This window comes from Aricia agestis, chromosome 12, assembly GCF_905147365.1.
Source record: "Aricia agestis chromosome 12, ilAriAges1.1, whole genome shotgun sequence".
Lineage (NCBI taxonomy): Eukaryota > Metazoa > Arthropoda > Insecta > Lepidoptera > Lycaenidae > Aricia > Aricia agestis.
The window spans coordinates 3,055,259-3,079,762 of record NC_056417.1 but is presented as its reverse complement, the minus strand read 5'-3'; the positions used below and the strand labels follow the sequence as shown (position 1 = coordinate 3,079,762).

General features: G+C 36.6%; 2 protein-coding genes across 3 annotated transcripts in view; one reads left to right on the top strand and one right to left on the bottom strand.

The window, feature by feature from the left end:
• Positions 1-155: 155 nt before the first annotated feature.
• On the bottom strand, positions 156-19,913 carry LOC121732774 (protein BUD31 homolog). 2 transcript variants are annotated; one of them, XM_042122745.1, is made up of 5 exons: positions 19,903-19,913; positions 12,232-12,235; positions 9,539-9,546; positions 844-942; positions 156-624 (listed from the first exon to the last, which is right to left on the bottom strand). In XM_042122745.1, the coding sequence occupies exons 4-5, from the start codon at positions 935-937 to the stop codon at positions 284-286; spliced, it is 435 nt and encodes a 144-aa protein (XP_041978679.1). In that variant the 5' UTR covers positions 938-942; positions 9,539-9,546; positions 12,232-12,235; positions 19,903-19,913; the 3' UTR covers positions 156-283. The 2 variants fall into 2 exon arrangements, with proteins under 2 accessions (XP_041978679.1, XP_041978678.1); XM_042122744.1 differs by lacking the exons at positions 9,539-9,546; positions 12,232-12,235; positions 19,903-19,913 and having other exon boundaries at positions 157-624; positions 844-1,141.
• LOC121732772 (unconventional myosin-XV) overlaps positions 3,704-24,504 on the top strand; it is a 106,524-nt gene continuing 85,723 nt past the window's right edge. The window contains exon 1 of the mRNA XM_042122741.1: positions 3,704-3,886. The gene's annotated coding sequence lies outside the window, so the exon portion shown is untranslated. The remainder of the gene's footprint in view (positions 3,887-24,504) is intronic.

The following is a 24,504-nucleotide window of genomic DNA, read 5'->3' as shown; positions in this document are numbered from 1 at the left end:
ACAGATGTCGTATGAGAATATGGGGTGTTTGGACGCCATATTTAACTTTAACTATAACCATGCCTCTGGTGCAACCCAACCTTAATGTTTGAAAATACATAATTGAGGCTAAAGTATGCAATTTTTAATTTGAATTATCATTTTCTTAGAAAAACACAATTTTTGAATATTAGGAAATATTTTTTCAAATTTCATGCAGACATTTTAATACAACAAATTTATAGTTAGAATCAAACCAAAATTACTTAGCTCTTATATTAATATGCTTAAAAATGTCCTAAAACTATCCGGAGCAACCTCTACAGCCACAATGCACACACTCTACTATTCTACCTTCCTCCAACTTACTCTTCGGAACTCTGCAAATACAATTTGTAGCAAAGTTTGTGTCTCTTGTCTGTATACACCTGAGGCAGCACAAGTTTTCATAGCCTATCTTCTTCCATTTAGCTATTAGGTTAGCATCAGCAATTTTCTCATTTAAACAGTACTGATAAAGTTCTCGACTGATAGCTTTTCTACGATAGAACAGGTCGTAAATGTAGCGAGACTTCTGGTGATGAATCTTGAAGATAGGCCATAGGGATTCCTGTTTTCTTTTTCCTTCGTGAGGTTCAGTTTCAGCTGTAATAGTAAAGCTCGTTAGTATGCGTAATACTATGAATATAGAAGAAGTAGTAAATACTATTAGCTCTCTCTACAAGTAATGATTTTTAAGTTAATAGCTTAATTTTATAACAATTATTATTTAGTATGGAATAGCTTTCTACGTGCTAATATATAAAATACCACATACAATGGCTTTGGTAACAGTGATTAATATTTTATAGGTTATGTTTATACCTTCTCGCATTTTCTGTTCCAGCTCCTCGAGCGTTGGTTCTATCAACTCCCATCCTTCTGGAGGCGCTTTTCTGCTGCGACGAACTTTAGGCATGGTTTAGATGTCAGCTAAATGCAAGATTTCTACTAAACGAAGGACCCTCGAAGTCGCCAACTTGTAGTAAGTTCTTTTTAATTTATGTTTTTTTTTACTATATGTTTTTGATAAAATAAACTTTTTAGACACTTGGGAATGTAATAATATGCTTTAATTATATTTTAAAACAATTTTTAATTGTATTGCAAAAAATTTGTTTGGATCAAGTATCAACGAATGTTTGGATATCTGTCATTACACTATTTTGACAAGTAAATGTCAGCAGTCAGTTGTCAGAAATAATGACATTGACGTTTGTTTTTTCTTTATAAGAGAAAAGAAACTTGACTAAGGCGTAAAAATCATAACAACATTTTTTAATAGGCTGCGTTCCAGATGACGTTAATTTTGACCAAAACGCTCAAAACGTCCCCTTCTGCCGTTCCCTTTGGCGACCGGGGTCGTCTAAATCGCGGCTATGACGTCACTCATGACGTCATCATTTTCGCTCAAAACGACCCTTGACGAAGATGGGTCAAAGTGGGCGTTCTAGTTTTTTTTTTTAATTTTAACGTAACTATATCGCGAAAGCCATGTTCGGAAAGTTTTCACGACAGAGTAGAGACAAAAAACTTTATATTATTTCATTACAAATAATATTTTAATTGAAATATGTATATTAAATGAAATAACATTTAATGAAATATTTTGATTGGAAAATAAATTGTTTTAAATGAAAGGTCAAATGATTTCTTATAAAATATAATACTAATTTTCATCTCTCCTATACCTGTTGACCTCGTACTTGAAGCATTACGCGGTATTGTTACCTAACGTTTATAATATGTGACAATAGTCAATATTCAACGTATGTGGTTTTGTTATTAAAATATGATTCAATGTGAAAACTCAAATACATATACTTAAGTAATAAAAGTTTAACTATATTAAAATATGAAAAAATGTAATACTAAAAACGAAACAAATATAATATTATGTATTTGATTTGTAAAATAAATGTAACTATAAACAATTACTTTTATTTACTTACGACTTGAAGAAAAGGATCGTAATATCCAAGTTCGGTTCAATGTATCTATGTATAAAAAAAATTATAGTTCTTTTTTTAAACTTTTCTCAAAACGCTCAAAACGATCCATAATCCGTTCCACTTGGGTTTGTATCACTGACGCTCACATGCTAGTGGAACGGAAAAAACTACAGTCTTGAGCGTTAGCGTTTCAACGTCATCTGGAACGCAGGGAATAATAAGAAATAATCAGTATGTAAGTATGTCAGTTTTAGAATCTAGTTTATACAAAAAACGACCAATTTCACTAACAATTAAGCATTTAGACAAACAATATGATTATATAAACTTAACGTTTTCAATTTTTATAATAAGTGGAACATTAAACTTATAAGCACTAATTGATTGTAACTAATTGCTTCTTGAGCTATTATACAACGTCGATCGCAGGCCTACAGTCAAACACAACTTCTCTGGGTTGGAGCCTGGAGGACACAGGACTTAGGCGATCACAATAAATAATTCTACTCGTTTGTGGGTATTTTCAAAAGCGACAATGAACGCCTAACCCAAGCAATTGTTATATTGATAAGCTGGGTATGGCTGAAGTACCTGCTCCTACGTATAAAGTAGGATTTCCTTCCACCTCAGATTTTGGATAGAAAAATAATGAATGGTATATTATTAACATTATAATAGGTTCTTTATATATAATAGTCTAGTACTACAATCTAGGTAGGTACTACAACTTACAAGTTTTAGATTTGAATGCTTTCAAAACATCAAAACCTAAAACCTCTAAGCTTGGATCTATTATATATATAAGGGTATTTGCTATGGCCCTGAATCAAGGTTAGATACAAATATCATGTTAGACAGTCAAAGGACAGGCTTAAATCTCGTATTCATAATCTAATTATTATGATAGTCAACATAGTTATAACTACTTACCTAAAAACCTTAGAGTATTAATAACAGTTAGTACTGTTATTAATACTCTGCCTAAAAACCGTTCTTGCTTATCACGGGTCGAGATAGTATATTGCATAGTATTTTTTTTTATGAAATAAGGGGGCAAACGAGCAAACGGGTTCAACTTCCGTCGCCCATGGACACTCGCAGCATCAGAAGAGCTGCAGGTGCGTTGCCGGCCTTTTAAGAGGGTAATAGGGGAGGGTTGGGAAGGGAAGGAAATAGAGGAGGGAAGTGAATAGGGTAGGGGATTGGGCCTCCGGTAAACTCACCCACTCGGCGAAACACAGTGCAAGCGCTGTTTCACGCCGGTTTTCTGTGAGCCCGTGGTATTTCTCCGGTCGAGCCGGCCCATTCGTACTGAAGCATGGCTCTCCCATGTTAAAGCTTGTTAATTGTTTATTCTTATGTGGTATTGCCTAACATAAGATGAAAAGGTAAATGATAAACATTGTTGATTTCCGCTTTTACTATACTTCCTTATATGAGGTTCCTATGTAGGAACCTTATTTTGTTTTATAGGAAATTTTATTTTTAAGGCTTAAACTCTAAATATCGCGTTTGAAGATCATAGGCGGGGAAAGCATCCATACAATAAAGCCTCTTATTGTTAGATCAGTATCAAATATCTATTGGCGAATAGTTACCCGTCATAACATTTTACCCGTACTGTGCCCGTACGTACTACGTATGAATAACGGGGCTACCTACCTATACATCTTGGGTCTCTATCTCGCCTCACGTTTTGGCTGTTGCGCAAGCGAGAGGGCCGCAGCTCTTCGCTATTGGAATGCGGTGCCTGCGCTCGCGCAACCAGTCTTTCGTTTGACCGTGTCAGAGTACGCCACGCAGCGTTTTTCAGGAGTATGTGTTAATTTCTGTAACTGAAGTGTGTAAAGTGTATTGTGTCCTGTGTTTGTGTTATGACGTGCTTCTGACGGGCTCAAGATACAGGAACTCAACCCGTAAGTAGTCTACTACGTGTCACTGTCCACTGACGTAGGCTCGGGTCCTTGTCTCGGAGATAACAGAGTGAAGCCTTAAGGAACTAATCGTGTTCTATTTTGTAACTTGTAACGAAAGTGTTGCTAAACATTTATCGATTTTTTCGTAACTTTATCATTGACAGACTACAGGTAAAGGTTTCGTTGTGCTATTGTAGAACTGACTCGCCTTGGTTCGTGTCATTGCCTACTTATTGTGATTTATAATATTTAAAAAATATGTACAGTTACTACAAAACCTATCGCTTATACATCATAGGATACACAACACAGCATACACATACACAATACATAGGACAGCAACGGGAAAAATGATTTCGCAAAATCCGTATCCGTAAATTGAAGGTTGATTTGGCACAAAAAATAATCTACCTGCATGCGAAATTAGCGAGCTATGTCATCATTTATTCGGTATTTAAATTATATGTTAGCTCTTAAGATAAACATACGAGCAATGCTTTAGTAACTTCAGCCTTAAACTGCCTGCAATAGAGCCTTATTTCCTATAATATGTAATTATGTACAATATTTTACGAATCGCTGCATTGGCGCACCTCAAATTGCCAGAACTGCATCAGTGTAACCAAATTCCACAAAATGACAAACGAGGCTCTTGGGCCCTTGATTTGACCTGAGAGCTATTCCGGGTCAGAATCAGATAAACCGAAAAAAATGTAAAGAAGGTATAATAATCATTGCTTTTAGTTTGTATTTTGCGTCTAAACCGAGCTGAAAAAATGAGAAATCTAAAAATACGACCTAAGAAATCTTACATAAAATATCGCTTATTTACTTTGGTAAAGTTAGAGAAGCAGAAACTGTAAATAAATTTCGTATGCGATTTCCAGAAACTGTAAATAAATTTCGTATGCGATTTCCAGAAACTGTAAATAAATTTCGTATGCGATTTCCGAATTCGGAAAACTAATTCGGAAATCACATACGGAAAACGTGCTTTTGCGCCCAGCCTCTAGTTGTGTTGCTACGGCCTACGAGTCCTACGACTAATATCAATAAAGCTTTTTCGCTTCCGCGACGCTTTGAAAGACCCCACGTGATTAAATCTCAAAGTTTGCAGTCTTCTCTCTCCCTATTACCAGAGGGGAGAATCAGTTTCTGTAGATAGCAACGTTTGTTTGAGAGCTGAGAAACATGTTGTTGGCTCCATACACTACACCATAGACGTAGGTATAGGTCATAAAGTTAATATACCTAGCGGAATAGAGCAACAATCTCGAGCTGTCAAACGTAACCGGAATTGGTTTTCATCTGTGTGAAAAATATGTGTACGTATACATTTACACATGCATGATTGAACATAAATTCTATGAGATTACATTGTCAACGTGCGGCACGTTCCGACTGGACGTCAAAAAAAGAGTGCTGCTGTCATGTATCACACGTTTCTTTTTACCACGCAGTGTTACTGATAGTGACATCTCTCTTGCTCAGGCCTTTGTTTCTCTATTCTGCTATAGGTATATTAACTTTATGGTATAGGTGTCCTGGAATCTGATGGCAAAAAGTTAGAAAATAAATTAACTCTAGCAATACGAATAAAACATTTTCATCCTTTTTTACTCTCCTTTAGCGGCTTATTTTATGTGTGAAACATGCAAATATAAAAATGTATCCAATGATCAAGGATATTTTTTGAAAATCTGCTGTCGAAAATTGCCATCAGATTCTGGTAGACTTATACATGTTTATAGGAATCTCTTCACTAACCTGAACTCTTGACTATGAACCTAGTTTAGCTGGGGAATTCGTAAATATGTGTTTATTTTGTGTATACAAACTAATTAGGTTGACTTATTAGTAGCACACATCACGCCGTCTCCACACGATCTTTCCTCACGTTTCCATTCAATGACCAAGAATCGTGACTTTTTCAATAAATTAGATGCGATCTCTTTCAAATGTTTCCTGATTAAAACAAGAATATTAGATCATTGAATATCTAATTTCTAGGTTTTAATCCAAGAGACGGATTTCTAAATAATTTCTAGTGTTAATATTAAAAGTAGATAAAAACTTATTCTCAGGCCGAATATGAATGTAGGTAGTAGGTACATAAATTATTATATTATACAAAATTTTATTAAAATCGAATGTGCCGTTTTGGAGGAGTTCGCGCAAAAACACTGTGACACGAGAATTTTATATTAATATTAGACTAAACAACTGTAACTAAACTAAGCATATTTTGCAAGTGACGCAAGCGCAGCATGCACATCCGATTTTTTTCTCATTAGTCACGTAAAGGTCATGGTCTCTGAGGTCTTTCGCGTTCTTCACACAGGCTGTCAGGGCTGTCACTTATATAAACCTTATGCTAACGAGATAAGGTTCACTCTATTAGATAGTCACAGGTAAATTAATTTTGAATGGTCAGTAAGCAATTAAACTGTCAGTTTTTAATAGCCTATATGCAATGATTTCTGGTTTTTTTCAATAAAATTGCTTATGGATGGTTTACACGACGTATTAAGTAGATAAGTAGTCAACTTAATTTTAACTTAAGACTATACTTACTTTGCTAAATTGAACTTGCTAGTTTGCTACTAAATTTTGTGTTTACGTGCAATCAATAACTTAAAATTAAGTTAAAATTAAGCTAACTATTTATCAACTTAATACGTGTAAACCAGGCATTAGATACGTAGAGCAACTGTCATTTTGGATCTAAAAGGTTTAAGTTGGCATATTACCAAAGGAATAATTTTTGTGATCTAAGTAAGTACTTACTTATCAAAATCATGCTTACCGGTGATCCAAACCACGAGACTTGTGACATTTAAGCCCATTTTTCCATAAAATTGGTCCTCTTTCAATTGCTCAAATTTGTTTTCGCCATTTGGTTGAAGACTTCGTATTCCTAAAGTATTTAATACAGGAACCAATGATGCATTCACATTATGAGTTATGACTAACTACCACATACTGCGAGTTATTAATCGTGCAATGAATACACAACTACTTCTATTGCTGTGTTCGCCATTTTGATATACGACCCTACCTGCTCTTCCTTTATTACATAAGATGTTAGTGTAAACACCGTTATCCTTGAAACCATCAAATGAGCCCGTCAAAATTAACAACTTTTTCTATGAGAACATTGCTGGCAACTCAAAAAAATCCGTCTTCATACCCATACAAATTTCCGATCCGGGCATCCGTATTGGTTATGAAGACGGCATTTTTTTTAGTTCCAAACATTGTTCTCATAGAAAAAGTTGTTCATTTTGACGGACTCATTTGACGGTTTCAAGGATAACGGTGTTTACACTAACACACTATATGTATATTTTAAAGTAACTTTAAAAGTTACTCAGCAAGAAAAAAAGCTACGCATTAGTATCTATCAGAAAATGTACATAGAGTTTATGTCAAACAGGTTTTCTTTGCGAATCTGTCTCTTTGTGTCTCTGTAAGGTGATTCTACGTAACTAGAAAGAAACCCTTTAGTGCTGGACCGTTAGTAAAACTGCACACGATTTTGCGAATTCACCAGTGAAATTTGTAAACCAAAATGAATAGGATTTAAGATCGCGTGACATGGTGCTTGCGATGCCTTGTCCCTAGCAAAGACGTTTTATTTATCGCTTCTTTATAGAATCGCCGATCAAAATGTATGGAATTGACACACGAGTCGAACGTTAACTTCATATTATCGAAAGCCTATGTCAATTCCATACATTTTGATCGGCGTTTCTGTAAAGATACGATAAAGAAAATGTCTCGGCCATAAGGTTTTGGCTAAAAATCTTTGTAGGTACTCCTCTGTGAAATTTTTCGAATGCTAATTTATCTGATCCTGGAGCGATTGACTTAGGTATGTAAAATCTTTGTACTCTTCACTTGTCGAGTGCCATATTTTGTCTGCGTACCCTGAAGCAATTGCCAGTCCCAGCGCGGCGCGATGTGAGATCGCATCTCATATTCGGTCTCGATGAACTGTTGTAGAAAGCTGTCGGCTCTGACGGATTTCACCGACGAGCACGTGTCGCGCATCTCAAAGTGACACTAGCTTGTGTGTGTGTGTGTGTGTGTGTGTGTTTGACAGTACGTGTGTATGTGCTATGGGCAATATAAAATATTCATAATCTATTAAACCGGCTTTACGTACCCTTACCTTGTACCCTGTGCCATAATAATATGTAGTATCTAATTGAAAGCTGCTTTTTGAAGTAGATATATGTTAAGATAAGAGATAATATGTCTTGTACTATCAGAGAAGTTGATTCCTAGGCAGATGGAGGACCTACGTAGTTTGGTCGCGTTATGACAAACTTACCCGATAGATCACAACAATATTGAGTTGCTATGATCCGACTAAATGACGTTGCTCTGTCGACTGCCTAGGAATCAATTTCCTCGATGGTACAATATCATAATATTTGCTAGATTTTTTATAAAGATGTATCAGGTAAAACGATTATATAGATTTTCATGCCTCATTACTTTTTCAAAAATAATTTCTTATACTTTTGTACCAATTTAAAAAAAGAGGAAGTTTTTTTTAAATGTTTTTGATCAATCTAAATATCGAATCATTAAAAGTGAGACGCATCGGGTTTTGGTCTTAATGAACAACCGGTTACAAACTATACTTTATTTATATCGTGTAATTATTGTTATTACTATCTGAATTAATTTATAGTGTTTATCTAAATTAATCTATCGCTAGAAATGTGTCAAATTTTAACAAGATTACAGATAGTAAATATTAGTAATGAAGAGAAAATACTACTTATACTAAACCACACAACGGCACTTTACTAAAACCCAACCACGCAAAATATGTCTACTAGACGTTGCTCCATTTGCCATAAAAATTCGTACGTCGTACTTTTTCCGAAGTATTATTTTTAATACCTCGATCGTGGGAATCGCAGACACAATATATTTTCAATTGTTATGCGACAGCCGGGTGCCGCTTGGGGATTGATGGGCTAATGTATCCTCTCCGGGAATTCAAAGTTTCTCCATACAAATATCAAAATCGATTTAGCTGATAGAGCGTGAATGAAACTCATTGTCCCAAACCCAATAACCTGTTACGCAACTTGTAAAGTCTGACTACGCAAATTGTAAAGGTAGCTTTTACAATCTGCGCAGTAGTTTTGTTACCCAGGCCTGTTGACATTTCACATAACGCACACATTACAAAAATACAATATTAATATTTACACTTGCATATCGTTGTAATCTAGATGCATGCTATCTCTATTTAACGCCTTGGGCCATTGAACCATATAAAGTGGCTCATGTCCTTTATCCAAGATTTCTGTCGCGATAAGGTCACGGCCACACGTTAACATGCGTCGCGAGTTCGCGACACGTCGCGTCGGGTGTCGCTAGTATTTCCACAGCTTAAATGTCACACAGTAGAGAAACTGAGACATTCTTGGCATCTGTTTTTTAAACTGCCTTGCCCTACAAATATGATTGGCTTGTGAAGCCCGGTCTTTATAGTCTTCTAATAATAGGGTCTGGATTATGTGGTTTTTTCTTAAAAATAAACTCGCTCAGCAAACATACGAGTTCTAAGTACCCACTGCCGAAGTTGGAAGTAATTTTATTGTATTGCTATTTTACGGCCGTTCCCAATATTTGATCTATCTCTGGTTTTGCCCTACTAGAGATAGGAATAGCTCACATTAGACATTAGAGACATATATTTTATGTCTAATGTGAGCTATTCCTATCTCTAGTAGGGCAAAACCAGAGATAGATCAAATATTGGGAACGGCCGTTAATTTATCAGATAGATCTAAGGGTGTGTATTGATGGTATATTCGTTCAACTAATTAATGGCTGGTCAACGCTCCATCATCCATGGGTAACGAGTAACGACTGACGCCCGAGTTGTCTAGTACGAAGGTTGTCTACTGTAACTTTTTACGTTATGTATTTACTGTACATACGTAAACTTTCCACCACATACCACCACGTTCCGGCCACAAGTGTGCCCGGAACTCGTCGCTTTGGCATACGACCGGCATATAGAGGTAGGGTTTCTTGGCAAATATTTGGCATACGCTTGTAATCTGATGATGGACGTAAGCTGTATAGGCTTTCTTTCCGTACAGGCTATATTGAAAGCTTGCTGATCTACGAATTAGGTATGATATATACGTGGGAGAGCCATGCTTCGGCACGAATGGGCCGGCTCGACCGGAGAAATACCACGTTCTCACAGAAAACCGGCGGTGTTTCGCCGAGTGAGTGAGTTTACCGGAGGCCCAATTCCCTTCCCTATCCTCCCCTATTCCCTTCCCTTTCTATCCCTACCCTCCCCTATTACCCTATTCCTTTTTAGAGGGCCGGCAACGCACCTGCAGCTCTTCTGATGCTGCAAGTGTACATTTGTGATTTTATGTTTGAATTGAACTGTTAAAACATAACCAAAATGATGTTTTACTATGTTTTAATAGTCTCGACTCTCGATAGGATGTTGTTGTGAAAGGTGCATAAAACAAGTGAAAAAACAAAAATCTTCGACCGAAGACTATTTCCTTGAAAAACTTCAACGAGCGCAAATGATAGCGCCCGCGCCATACATAAAGTATGTAACTCCAACCTTTAAATACATAATGTAACGATATTTTTTACACATAAATATTTATTTTACCACTATTAGATATTAAAATATATATTATAAAATATATTATGTACTCATTAAAGTTTCTAATTCAAGGAATTTTTCGTTCTTCAAAGATGTTTGTTTTTTACTGACACTACGCATCTTTTAAGATGCGTAGAATCAGTAATAACAAAAATGTCTCTTTATTGCCACCAAAACAAAACGTCCACTTCCACGCAAAGTATCTTTTTATCAATTATCAAACTCTTGATCGATATTATGAACATGACATAGCAAAAACGACTATACGGTATACCCTACATTCGTACGTACTATATGTAAATTGTTATAAAGGTCAGTACGATCTGTGTTGACTGTTGACGAAATGTCATCGAAAGTTGTGCTTTCTCGTTGTGGGCGCGTCGCACATACAAATAAATTTGTGGAATGAGCTTCTGGGGCGGGGCTAACGGATGTGAGCTTTCATGTGCGTGCAAAATACTTTAAATGTTTGTGTGTGGTAATGCAATAACCTAAAGTGAAAAGCGTTAAGTCTATGTAGCCTGTTAGTTGGACTTGGGTCAATATTTTTGTTTTATTGACACAATAATCCTGCTCATATTATAAATGCGAGAGTCCGTTTGTTTGTTACCTTTTCATGCCCAAAATGCTGAAACTATTTAGCTGAAATTTGGTATGGCGATACTTTGAATTGATACTTTTTATTCCGGAAAAATGTACGGTTCCCGCCCGATAAATTAATTATGGCGAAACGCAGTTGCGGGCGTCATCTATACTCCACTCGGACTAACTTGTCGCTAGCGGTCATTGACTCCCTGTCAAAAACTTGTCATTTTTCATATAAAACCACGATTGACAATATCTGACACTTCATTGTCAATCGCGGTTTATATGGAAAATGACAAGTTTTTGACAGGGAGTCAATGACCGCTAGCGATAATTTAGCCCGAGTGGAGTATAGTAATTATTAAAATCGGATTAGTAGCTTACGTGTTGGGAAAAAGATTTCATAATTTACACTTAATTGTAATTGAACGAAGGCTTATTACAATAAACTTATTGTCACACATATTTATTATTTTGCTGTCAAACTCTTAATTATATTAAAGTAAAGATACTTATTATAAAATTTCTCTCTCTGCGTACGACCTCTATGCGAATGCATGTTGTATTGACTGCAAAAACCACTACTAAACCTCCCATATTTCAGGATTATCCGTAATTTTTACCTTTGATTCTGACGTCAATGCTTATACGCATACATCGCTACAAAATTGCTCGTAGGTAGATAAGATCGACATAACTCGCTACAATAATCAGATTCCGTGAGTAAGCATCTATTTATTAGACAAAATATTATGTTCTTGTTAGAGATTTCTGAACATAATGTCACGTCTTTGATATTATAGTACAAGAGTAGATAAAATGACAATTAATCATTGTTATCTATCTAATTCTATCGCAAAATACACAGTAGTTCCAAATAACCAATCACTCATTTCTCTCGATCCGAAATTGACCAATCACGAGCCAGTAAATTCTCTCAGGCCAATAATTGACCAATCACATCCGTCACACTCTGGCGCGTGTCTACGCCGTTAGGTATCTGTTCCCACGTGGGCAGGTGACTGCACCCGAAGGCTCTATTACGGGGTAAACGATCTAACATACGTGTACTGTAGACTTGCCGCTTGACCAGCCTTGGCCACAGAGGTTGAATAACAGAATAAGAATGAAAGAGGCGAAAGAATAACACAGCAATGCGCTCCCTAGACGGTAATTCAGCATGACATGCATTTACGTGACAATATTAATTGTTGCACGACATGCCGATCGGCGATCGCGAAACTATCATGCGTGCATGACAAATTAATTATTTATTACCTATCCTTGACAATCTGTATGTATATTCTTTCTTAGGTAAGAAAGCTTTCTTTGGCCGCCATATTCAGCATTTATGTGCCTATATAAGCATAATGAAAATCGCTTAGCAGCGCTGTTAAATTTCGAGTACACATAACATGTAAATAAATATTCTAGTAGGTAGTTCTTGTAGTGCAACTGAAATATCAGCAGGTGCTGGCTGTATTAAATAAATAAAATCATCTTCATTAAACATACAAGGGACGAAATACAGCCAGAGTTTATAACAACACAAAAGAATAACAAAAACAACTTAACAGTTAACATGTCACACTACATTTAACATTATCCCATTCAAATATTTTAAAGCATCCTAGGTAAGTAAAGTTTAAGATCTGGCCGACGAGGAACTTTGTCGATAACATTTAGAGTTATTATACCCCTGCCAGATCTTTATTGTCTTTGTCATAAGGATCATTTCTGAAATTACGAGATATTATATTGATTTGATGGTCCATAAGCAAGTCTTAAATTCGAAACAGTTTGATAGCATTTTATGGCGGCATGGTAATAAACTGTGTCATAAAATGTACAGGGTCACATCTAATCTTATGTATAGTGCGGGAGTATAAGTTTTTTAAAGGTATAGTCTGTCAAAAAAGTAGAGAAATTAAAAAGTGGCAACATCGTAGTATCATCCCTTTTTTCTTAGATTGATTTGAAAGGGATGACTACGATGTTGCCACTTTTTAATTTCTTAATTTTTTTGACAGACTATACTAATAATTTGATTATTATTATTATTCGTAGTGGTGTTGTAGCAATCGGGTAATCAAATTAGTAAGAGCAATATATTATTTTGCCTTTTGTCAATCAACAAAATATTAAGCTTCTGTGAGTGTAAAAGAAGGAAAAAAATAAAATTTTTGGTAGCCAGGCCACAGACCTTTGATAGTCAACTGATGTAGCCCGTTTCGCTTATCTTGCAGAAATATTTTAACGTAATAAAATTCTCTTTAACCTTTCCTGGGACTTAAAGTAGGTCCATGCCAAGTTCATGAATTGCTGCTCCCTTTACCCTAAGGGTCAATTGAGACCGCAACGCGACGAGGCGCGGCGCGGCATTAATTTGTATGGATTTACATTCCTCGATTCAATCTTGACGAATCCCCGTGAAATCTAACATGTATGTTTTCCAAATTGTACGGAATCGAATGTGGGACAGTGTAGCGGGACCGAAACCTCCGACCCGGCCACTACGTCATCGGGGTCGCCCGACAGGTACCACCGTTATATACTAATCTGTGTATTAATAACTAGCTTTAGCGGCTCAGAATGTAATATAGTATCCCATGGGAACTCTACTTTTGGGTAAAAGTAGTATATAGTCACACACATGTAATATTACCATCATAATCCGTTCGGTGGAGTTTTCATGCAAGGTTAACAAAAAAGGTCCATCCATTAAGTAGGATGATACATATTTTTTGGCCAAATTTTCAGGCGCAAAAAAAAAATATGTCATACTGAAGTTATATAAACTCGACACTCATAAATTCTATTATAGCAGAATTCCGCTTTGGGTGCCATTTTTCATACGGATTCAGAACAATAAATCAACTCATTTTTAAGTATTAGCTATCTTACAAAGATAGATAATAGTAGTGTAGAAAGATAGATAACGCGTATGTTTAGAAACCGCAGGAAGTAAAACTTGTGTGTATTCGAAAAATTCAGAAGAAAGTGGCGTGTATCGGTCGCCGACGCATCTCGTTGTAGCGTGAGGCGCGTGCGTACTGTCAGCTATATATTGGGAAATATATATTATGCCTCTTGTCTGAGGCATAATATATATTTCCGACGCTGCGAACTGCGAAATATCTGCGAAAATAATGTGAAACAGGAATAGAGCGAGATGCAATATAACGTATTGTCATATGAGACAGTAAATCGGTTCGCCGCTGTTTCGCAGTTCGCAGCGTCGGTGGATTAAAGGCGATATAGCTACGAATTCATGAATATTGTATTAAATGCTAGATGATGCTCGCAACACCGCGCCAAAATTAGTTTATCACGCGGGGACCGTACATTTCTCGGCATAAAAAGTATACCATGTCCGTTCCTAGGGTTCAAAGTATCTCCATACTAAATTTGAGCAAAATCGGTTCAGCCGTTTGGGCGTGAAGTGGTAACAAACAGACACACTTTCGCATTTATTGGAAGTATGAATTAGTAATTAGTATATAAGTATGGTTAGTATTAGAGATGTGCCGACTAGTCGCCGACTAGTCGGTAAAGACTAAAGCCGACTATCCGGCCACTTTTGTAGTCGGCGACTAATCGGCGAATAGTCGGCAAAAAGCGCCGACTAATCGGCTTTTTACTTTTTTGCTATTATTGAAATTATATTAAAGAAAAACCGGGGTTTACCGCCATATTTCTAAACCACCATGTTCCGACAGCGGTTACAACATCCACAATTTATGTCTATCATAGACAAAAAAACCAATATGGCCCTCTTTATTTGCCCATCAAAGCCTAACGTGGATGCCCAATCAGGTGGTAGCATCAATTATGCTTTAAAGTTTAAAATTTAAATCCTTTGTTAAGACGAAGAGAAGGTTAAAAAAGGATGGACTCGTTTGACTTGGTAATTATTTTGAGTAGATATTTTTATAACCACACTAACTGTCCCGGTGAACTTCGTGTCACTTTAAAACCTTCCCTGGACTTCTACGAATATTTTAAGACTAAAATTAGCTCAGTCCGTTCAGCTGTTTTCGAGTTTAAGCGTTACTAACATAATTGAAAATCCATTTTTATATATACTTATATAGATTGACTTGTTAAGGAAATATCTTATAGCTTCAGCGGAAAACTGTCTTTAAACTCTCGCTGGTGCGGTAATTGTTCCCCGCACGCACCGGACGAACGGACGGACCGATAAGAAAGTGGTATAACAAGGAAAACACACCATACGATTTCAGCACAATTATCTACGGTGGATGCCTCTAGAATGTTTCAATAATAGAAATCTCGGGAATGAATAAAATATTAGAATACAAGCATGTTCAAAGATAATTTTCTTTCGAGTTTCTTCAGTCCTTATGTTGCTAGTAGGTAAAAAGAATCTGAATGGTCTGTAACAATTGTTTCGTCATTGTTTTCAGCCATGGACGTACCCAGGTTCTGGTGCCAGGGGAGGGGGGGGGGGGGCAAATCACCCAGGTTCTGGGCCAGGGGGGGGGCAAATCAGATTTTTCATAAGCTTGGTGCTTATAAAGAATAAAAAATTAATAATTTTTAGTTGTAAAAATATTGCATTGCAGACAAATGGCAAAAATTCGTTCTTCATTTTTAATTTTTATAGATAAAAGTACTAGATAATATACTTAGTAGGAACGTCAACCTGATCCAGGGGGGGCGGTCGCCCCCCCCCCCACCCCTGCACCCCCTCGGTACGCCCATGTTTTCAGCAATATAACGTATAAGTATCTCTTCATTGCTTAAAAATTTGTTTTTTTATTATGATGGTAAAACTATTATTATCAAAGATTTTCTGAACTCAGACTGTTGTCCCAAGAAACTGGCCAGCAGCTTGACTATTTTATTTACAAGATTGTTTTTACCTTTCGTGAATAAAGAAATCATCTTTTTGTTCAGTGAAACTTACAGACATTCACAGACGCCGAACTAAAGGACATCAACGCGTTTATCGACAATCGCAATGATAAAAATATGTCATTTGTCGATAAACGCGTTGATGTCTTTTAGGTCGTCGTCTGTGAATGTCTGTTAAGCTAAGTACTCTCATGCGGTTTTGCTCGATAGTTTTACTCCAAATCGAGTAATAATTACTGTGTGGACCGCAAAACTCACAGCTCGAAGGCTCGCATCGAGCCGGCTCGATGGAATTAAATATATCGATTTAGAATAAAACTATCGAGCAATGCTGAATGTGTGGACGAAATCCCGAGCCGTTGATTTTGCTCGACGTTATTGCTCGATGGAGCAAAACCGTATGTGAGTACTTGGCATAAGTTTCACTGAACAAAGGCCGCAGTAAGAGATATTTAATAATAACTTAACTTTAATTTCATGAAGATTTTTTATAATTTCCATAAATTTTCTGGCTAACTACCGTAGGATTGAACGATTACTTAACTTTAATTTAATAAGGAGTTCTTATTAAATTAAAGTTAAGTAATCGTTCAATCCTTCTAATTACGGTAGTTAGTTACTAACAAGACGTATCCGATAAGTAATAACTCATAACCTTCTTATTTATCTACTTGATAGAGTTCCAAGATTAAGGACCTGTTTCACTACTTCCTGATAGGCTATTCACAACTTATTTGACAGATTCTCCATACTACCTGTCAAGTTCAGTTGTGACTTGTGGATAGAGTATCCGGCACTTATCAGCAAGTGGTGAAACAGGCCATGAAAGATCAAAATAAAACTGACTACAGGTACTTTATATGTAAACGACCTGTATGTATAATAAAAGCTCCCACACCGGTTTCGGTGACGGTGGCCGGTTTCATTGAAACCAGGCCAGCTACGCAGGAGTAATTTTATAGTGCCCAAGTGTGTGCGCAGTACACAAGAGCACTCTCTATTCCTTTACTCTCATAACCCAGTGGGATGGTAGACCGACACGACCGGCGAAAGATCAGGCGCAAGACCGACTTTTTACATGCCCATCCGACGCATGGATCATCTTACTTGTCAGACAATCAGGTGATCAGCCTGCATTGTCCTAACCAAACTTGGAAATAACATGTTTCCAACGCGGGAATCGAACCCACGACCTCCCGAGTCAAGAGCCGCGCTCTATACCACTAGACCACGGAGGCGATATGTACCTGTATGTATATTGTATGTATGTATATAATGTATGTCTGCCGGAGACGTGGGCGCGGCCACTTTCTAGTATCGGCACTTCGCGGAACTACAAGTACATACATACAGACTTAATCACAAGCTCGTTTATACCTAGTGACGTAAGTTTTCCTGGCAAGTGAGAATTAAAAACGTGTTACTTACTCTGTGTTGTAAAAAAAATGTAAAGTGTTGGAAAAAAAATCTTTTCAGTCAGACTAACAAAAGTCAATTGTTGAAGTAAAAAAGATAAATATAACCCCTCCCCAAGTCGAGCCAGGTGAATCTTACACCATGCTGTGTTACAATTTACAATTTACATCCAAAATAGTTCCATATACTTTAAATTTCATAATCCCTCACCAATCACCATAGTAACGGGACCCATTGTAATTTAGTTACCTATTTAAGTAATGAATGTTTACAGTTGAGTTATTGTAATTGCGTCATAACTCAGTCAACTCAGCCGCCTAATTGGTACGATGCAGTTACACCAGTTTTGGGTGAAAACTTGAAATTATTATACAAACCTTACTTTCTTATTTTCGGGTATTTATTTTATTTATTTTGTTACTCAGTAAGACTCTGCTAAATAATATTATAGTACTCATAAGCATGGCTCTCCCACGAATATATATTTCTACGTGGGAGAGCCATGCTTCGGCACGAATGGGCCTGCTCGACCGGAGAAATACCACGTTCTCACAGAAAACCGGCGTGAAACAGCGCTTGCGCTGTGTTTCGCCGAGTGAGTGAGTTTACCGGAGGCCCAATCCCCTACCCTATTCCCTTCCCTACCCTCCTCTATTCCCTCTTAAAAGGCCGGCAACGCACCTGCAGCTCTTCTGATGCTGCTAGTGCCCATGGTCGACGGAAGTTGCTTTCCATCAGGTGACCCGTTTGCTAGTTTGCCCCCTTATTTCATAAAAAAAAAACTAAATAATAATCTTATAGTCATTTAAACCTGGTTTTAAGTAACAATGTCGTAGCGGTATCATAAAATTACAAAAAGGTACATTTTAAAAAATTCGGATTTCTGAAAACTCAAATTTGTCGTTTGACGTGAAAAAACTATTATCTATTTTGGTGTTTGATAGGATCTGGATTAGATCGAATCTGGATCTGGATAAATAAAATTAGCAAAATCAGTGTATCAAATTGTAAAGTGTTTAGTAAAGTAAAATAAATGGTAAATTTAAAGATTTTTTAGCTATAATAGCATTTAGTAATTAAATAAATTACAACAGTATTTAGACGTCCGCTGAGGTAAATAGATACCATTTTTTATGCCGGATGGGCGTAATTGACGCCTTAAAAATTAACAAATGCGGAAGTTATGCACTTTGAAAGTTACCTTTGCAAATAAATACAAAAAATAAGGTTGAAAGCAACGGAACACATGTAAAAGAACGAAAAATAATGAACGGGCGCTTAAGATAGTAAAGTATGAAGACAAAATATTCGTTTGCTTAAAGTCAGTCTCGGTTTTTTTGAAGCGCAAGCAAGCCATGGGCTACATCTCGAAATATATATTTTATTACCTGAAGCTTACAACTTTAAAGAATGATGAAACATGCACGAGTTAGCAGTTACGAACAGTAAACAAGAGCCCTGACTTTATCAGTAGGATTTCTCGATTGTTACAGAAAGTGGTCAACACAAAGCATTTCCAACATCGATGTTTACTATGAAAGTTGAAAGTGTTGACATGTGCGTGCGATTTGACACGGACAACTATTACATAGGTACAGTAAGAGAACAGCTATGATGATTAGAAATGTAGCTGTTACCTGACATACCTGAAATACTTCTCATTGCAGAGGTTAGTGAACAACTGGTGTCCGAGTTGTGAGCATTACGCAGGTTTCTTGATTGTATTTTGTGTATTTAACAGCGTTATTAATTGCTTTTAATGACGTCAGCCACTCAAAAATGCAAGTAAATAGATAAACTTCTGTCAACCTCAGAATCCGAATATATAACAGCTGGGGAGGGGAAGAGGGGATTTCGGGAGCAGCTCGAGCGTGTCAGATTAAGCTTGTGTTGCCTGTTGGCTTCCAACATGTGTCTAGGTGTCAGGGTATAGAAATCAGATTTCGTACGTGGTGGGTTAATTTTTTTTTTCATATTGAAATGTCTTCGGATCTGTCAGATTAGGATAGGGGATACTTAGTATACCCTAAAGAAGCTTCCGTATAAAGCACTGACGATTCAAAGGTTAAGTAAGCCTGTAGGGACATTTTAAAATATAAAAAATAAAGCTTCATATTTTCCTAACTAAGCTTCGCAGATATTTTATTCATTTAGATATTTTATAGCAACATTTTGAATTTTCCCCGTGTTCAATTTAGCCTTCGAGTTAATCTAGCTTATTACCTAAATTGCTAATATTGTTTGACGTCGTTCAACTTTAAAATTAACTTTAAATTAAACTTAGTTAATAAGATAACTAATTGTTATCGTAGGCTGTATAGTGTATACAAGTTTCAGTGGTGTAGAAATGACCTCACCGTTCACACGATTGGCATTGGCCCATATTCGCTAATCAAGCGATCGTGTGTAGTTGTATTTCTTCATACATAATTGTAATGCATATTGAGCTAAATGACAGCCGAAAAACAAAAACAGAAGGCCATTGACCTCATTTCAAGTAAAGAGATTAAAATTGACAGTATGGTCAAACCACTACACAAGTTACAAACTTTGTCCTTTAATATGGAGTTACAACTCGTCTCTTAATGTTTGGATCATAGTAATTATACCCAAAAAATGCTGATGATACGGTAAATCTTTTATACGGAGGAGGAACCGACCTTAGGCTGCGTTTCCACCGGAGTTGCGTTGCGAGGAATGTGTTTTTGAGAACCAATAGAATTGCTGCGCTTAGAGAGGTCAGGCAAATGAAGCGATTCAATTGGTTCTCAAAAACACATTTCTTGCAACGCAACTCAGGTGGAAACGCACGCTTATACGGAGAAGGTCAACATTAGAAAATCACGAATCAGCTGATTAGTGTTTTGTAAACAACTAGCAAACTTTTTGACATTGCGAATGGACTAAGCTCCACTTCCTTACCTTTCTTCTGAGGTCACGGAACACGTAAACTTAGCATGTCCTTTCTCCAAACTAAATTTCATCAAATTAGCTTCTGATGTCTGTCTATTACCTCATCACGCTTATACTGATAAGCGTTATGAGGTAATAGAGTAGGATAACTCATAAAGTTTGCATCATATCTAGTCTATCAAAGCTCAAGATTGTTTGCAGTAAAAATTAAATGATACTTAACCTTCTCGTCAATCAATCTTCACGCCTGGTGTTTAATGTTTCATCTCGATAAGTTCAATTTACTTAATTCATGTAACTAATGGGGTATTGTCTGGAGTTGCTTTTGGTGTAATGAGAATCCCACGCCTATTGTCAGGGCCCACGGACACCTATAGGCGTTTTAACTTTCTATTAGGTGTTTCGGATGTATCAAATCTTGTATCTTGTCTACCATACGTTTATTTCGTATGTAGATTTTAGCTTTCAGATATTCAATTTGTAACATTAAATCAAATTCTGATTTAAACTATGTGGTATTTGTGTAGCAACTAGATAGGTATTTATGTAAATTATGAAATAAAATGGATCCAAAATAGATCCTTGGAGAACTCCCTTTTCTTCTCTGTTAGATATATTTTTTTATCATGCTTTTACATAAACTTGTTTCGGGTATCTAGTGATAGCATCATAAAATCATTTTATTTGATCAGAACATAGTCGTGAGTTGATTTCGCAAGTTTCAGTAAAGTCGCGATGAAACCAACAAGGCTTGCGACACGACATGACATGTTAATTTGACAAACTGGTCCCAGACCGGTCAAGACGTGGATACATTGTTCATATTTCATCAATAATTATTATAATGTATAAATTAGTGTAGCTAATCACTGATGAAAATTGGCGACGTGATTGTTTTAGAGAACCCACATACTTGTTGTGCAACAACGATTATTTGGAATCCTAAAATTAAGCATACATAACAATCCTGGATTTAACTGATGGAAAGTCATAGATAATGAAATACTCGCGTTTTAGTTTCAGGATATTGCATTATTTACAAAAATTACATTATGAGTTAATTATAGTGCATAATAAGATTATATTATGTGGATAATTTCTAAACGTTTCATATTTATGGGCCAGCGGCGTGGAACGTCGGCGTACCATTGTTCTGTGATCATTTAACGCTCTTTAAACCCGCGTTGTATCTCTGTTAATCAAATCTATCGATAGCGATGGGGCTTCCACATCGCTAAAATTGTCGAACCAATTTGTGTTTTTAAAATTAATTTTAATATTTTTTCAAGCGCCAAGTCCTTGACTGATTTTGAGTACACTATTTTAGTTGGTCTCGTATAGAAACTTAATTTTTTAAAAAATGCGGATGAGTGCATACCAAAAATGTCACATTATTTAATATTTATGTAATTAAGCAATTTCTTTGTTATTTATTTCTAATTTGGGCAATAATTGACTTTAACGTGATAGTCGTGGATTCTGTTTTCCGCCATTTTTGGTTCCGTAATTGCCAATTAGGTACCATGGTTCCGCTGGGTTCTGGCTGGCTTCGATCTCACACTCTTGTGCAACCAGGGGTCACTGTTGCACAGCAATTATAACTATAATTAAATTGTGTGCAACCTGTGTGAATTCGTATTGAAATCTTGTTTGAATGCGTTTTTACAAATCAATTTAAAATGCGCAGCTTATCTTTTTTGTATCCTAAAAAACTTCCACGCTAATCTTAAGATGCGACGCGATCGTGACTCTAAAAATGAATGCATTTTTTTTGGATCGGTAAAATATCTAATAGCTACTGAAATGAGATTAAATTAATAACATTTTTCATTTCGTCGGTACAAACAGATACAGGTGCGACTAAGTCACAAAAAGTCTACGCAATTTGGAACTCCATCGCTCTCCAGCTGTGCCGCCAATTTCGGCCAACGTTTTTGCTACCACACAAATACTTTTAAGATTACGCTTAGTAACTTTTCAATGTCGGAATCCTCTATTAGTTTCATTTATACTTCTCGATGTACTGTCAGACAAGTTATTTTGGTTGGGTTAACTTGACACAACCCGAAAAACATACGTCCGCCGCGGCAGTAATCTACTTATGAATCAATTTCATCCAATCACCTACCCTATTCCCTTCCCTACCCTCCTCTATTCCCTACCCTCCTCTATTCCCTCTTAAAAGGCCGGCAACGCACCTGCAGCTCTTCTGATGCTGCGAGTGTCCAAGGGCGACGGAAGTTGTTTTCCATCAGGTGACCCGTTTGCTCGTTTGCCCCCTTATTTCATTAAAAAAAATGTGACTTATTTACTCCCAAAATTTGTACTATCAGAGAAGTTGATTCCTATGCAGATGGGGGATCTACGTAGTTTGGTCGCGTTATGTCAAACCTAGCCGACAGATCACAAATAACATTGAATTGACATAATCCGACCAAATGACGTTGGTCTGTCAACTGCCTAGGAATCAATTTCCTCGATGGTACATTATAATATGAGGTTTCTAAAGTTATATCATTGCAAATTATATTTGGCACGAGTATTTGAGTAGCGCTGACACGGTAGTCATCTATGGCGGTCCCGTTACTATATCTAGGTGAACAGTTCAAGCCGATTGTATGTCTTGCATAATGATACGTACCTAGCTCTAGCCAGTAATGACTAATAACTGAACCCACGCGTACCAATTCGTTGCAGACACATTCCTTTGTTTATGCATTTCTTATTGCCATTCGGGTAGGTAACTTGTAAGGCAATTTAGTCTCCACGTATAAATGTCATATCTTCAGCGTGAATCTCTCCATAAGAATAATTCTTACATAATGTATAGAATATGGGAATAAAACTTTAATACTTCGATCACAGTTTCAAGGAAATGCTATTGTATTCTATTGTTGTCGCGATCACCGGTGCTCTTATGGGGCTTGTAGAATTATTATCCTTTTGGAACGATACATTTTTCTGTTGTCAATAATTGTCATCCCCCTAATTTTATTTTGTAATTGCTTCTTCTCCGTTTTAAAGAACTTTCAATAGACGCCTCCGTAGTTTGAAAATTATATTTACTGTAGTTATATCATGTTCAAGATGTTCTTAACCTAATAAAACGTCAATCATTCTATGTTTAGGCGGTAACTGTGGAATGCACTTGGAAGGTCAACTGTGAGCCCACAACGCTCAACCTATTGGGTTCAAGGCCGATGCATGACTTGTGCTTATGCAAAACAAAGTGTGTCATTCGCTAAAATATAATTTACTACGTAGACAGTAATTGTTGGTACTTGGTTCCTTACGGCCGTTCCCAATATTTGATCTATCTCTGGTTTTGCCCTACTAGAAATAGGAATAGCTCACATTAGACATTAGTGATATATATTTTATGTCAATTCAACGTTAGCTGCGATCGGTTGTATGTCAAACCAGAGATAGATTGAATATTGGGAACGGCCGTTAGTTAAATTAAGACGAGTCTTGTCGTATATTTCTTCTTTTTGTACAAATGGTTCCTTAAATGTCTCTCGTATTATTTCTCTTTCTGTTGCATTGCAAGGGCAACGTTCTCTTTCTGTTTTGACACTGTTTTGAAATGCTGGATGCTATCACAAAATCAGTATTCAAAAGATTCCTACTCATAATAATTTACTCTTTAGTTTATAGTTCGTAGACGCCGTTTGTGGGGTGAAAGAACTTCTGCCACTACTAGATATTAAAGTAAAACAAAATATAATAATGCTTAAACGTACGCCCAAAACTTACGTCGCAACGGAAATCGTAAAATTTCTTTGAAAATAAACAACCGTTATGTAACTGGACAGGTGAATTCAAATGAAAGTTAAAAATAAATACTCAGAGAATATAATAGGTAATTAAATAATACGCGTTAAGCTATGCCGAGTACGAACTACTAACATTAAATTTTAAAAACATTCGATGTAGAATTTGCACGAACAACTCTCACGGTTTTCATCAGACGTAGTAGCCTACAAATTGTTATAATACATACCGTATAAATATAATAGCATCGTCACCTATAAAATGTAGAGGGGACTAAATTAATAATAATAGCTTCCACACCGGTTTCGGTGACGGTGGCCGGTTTCATTGAAACCAGGCCAGCTACGCAGGAGTAATTTTTTATAGTGCCCAAGTGTGTGCG

Bases quoted from the DNA above. Each gene is read 5' to 3' on its own strand.
- LOC121732774 (XM_042122745.1), bottom strand. From the start codon at position 937: ATGCCTAAAGTTCGTCGCAGCAGAAAAGCGCCTCCAGAAGGATGGGAG. The intron at 625-843 runs GTATAAACATAA...TTACTATTACAG, and splicing joins GGAACAGAAAATGCGAGAAG to CTGAAACTGAACCTCACGAA.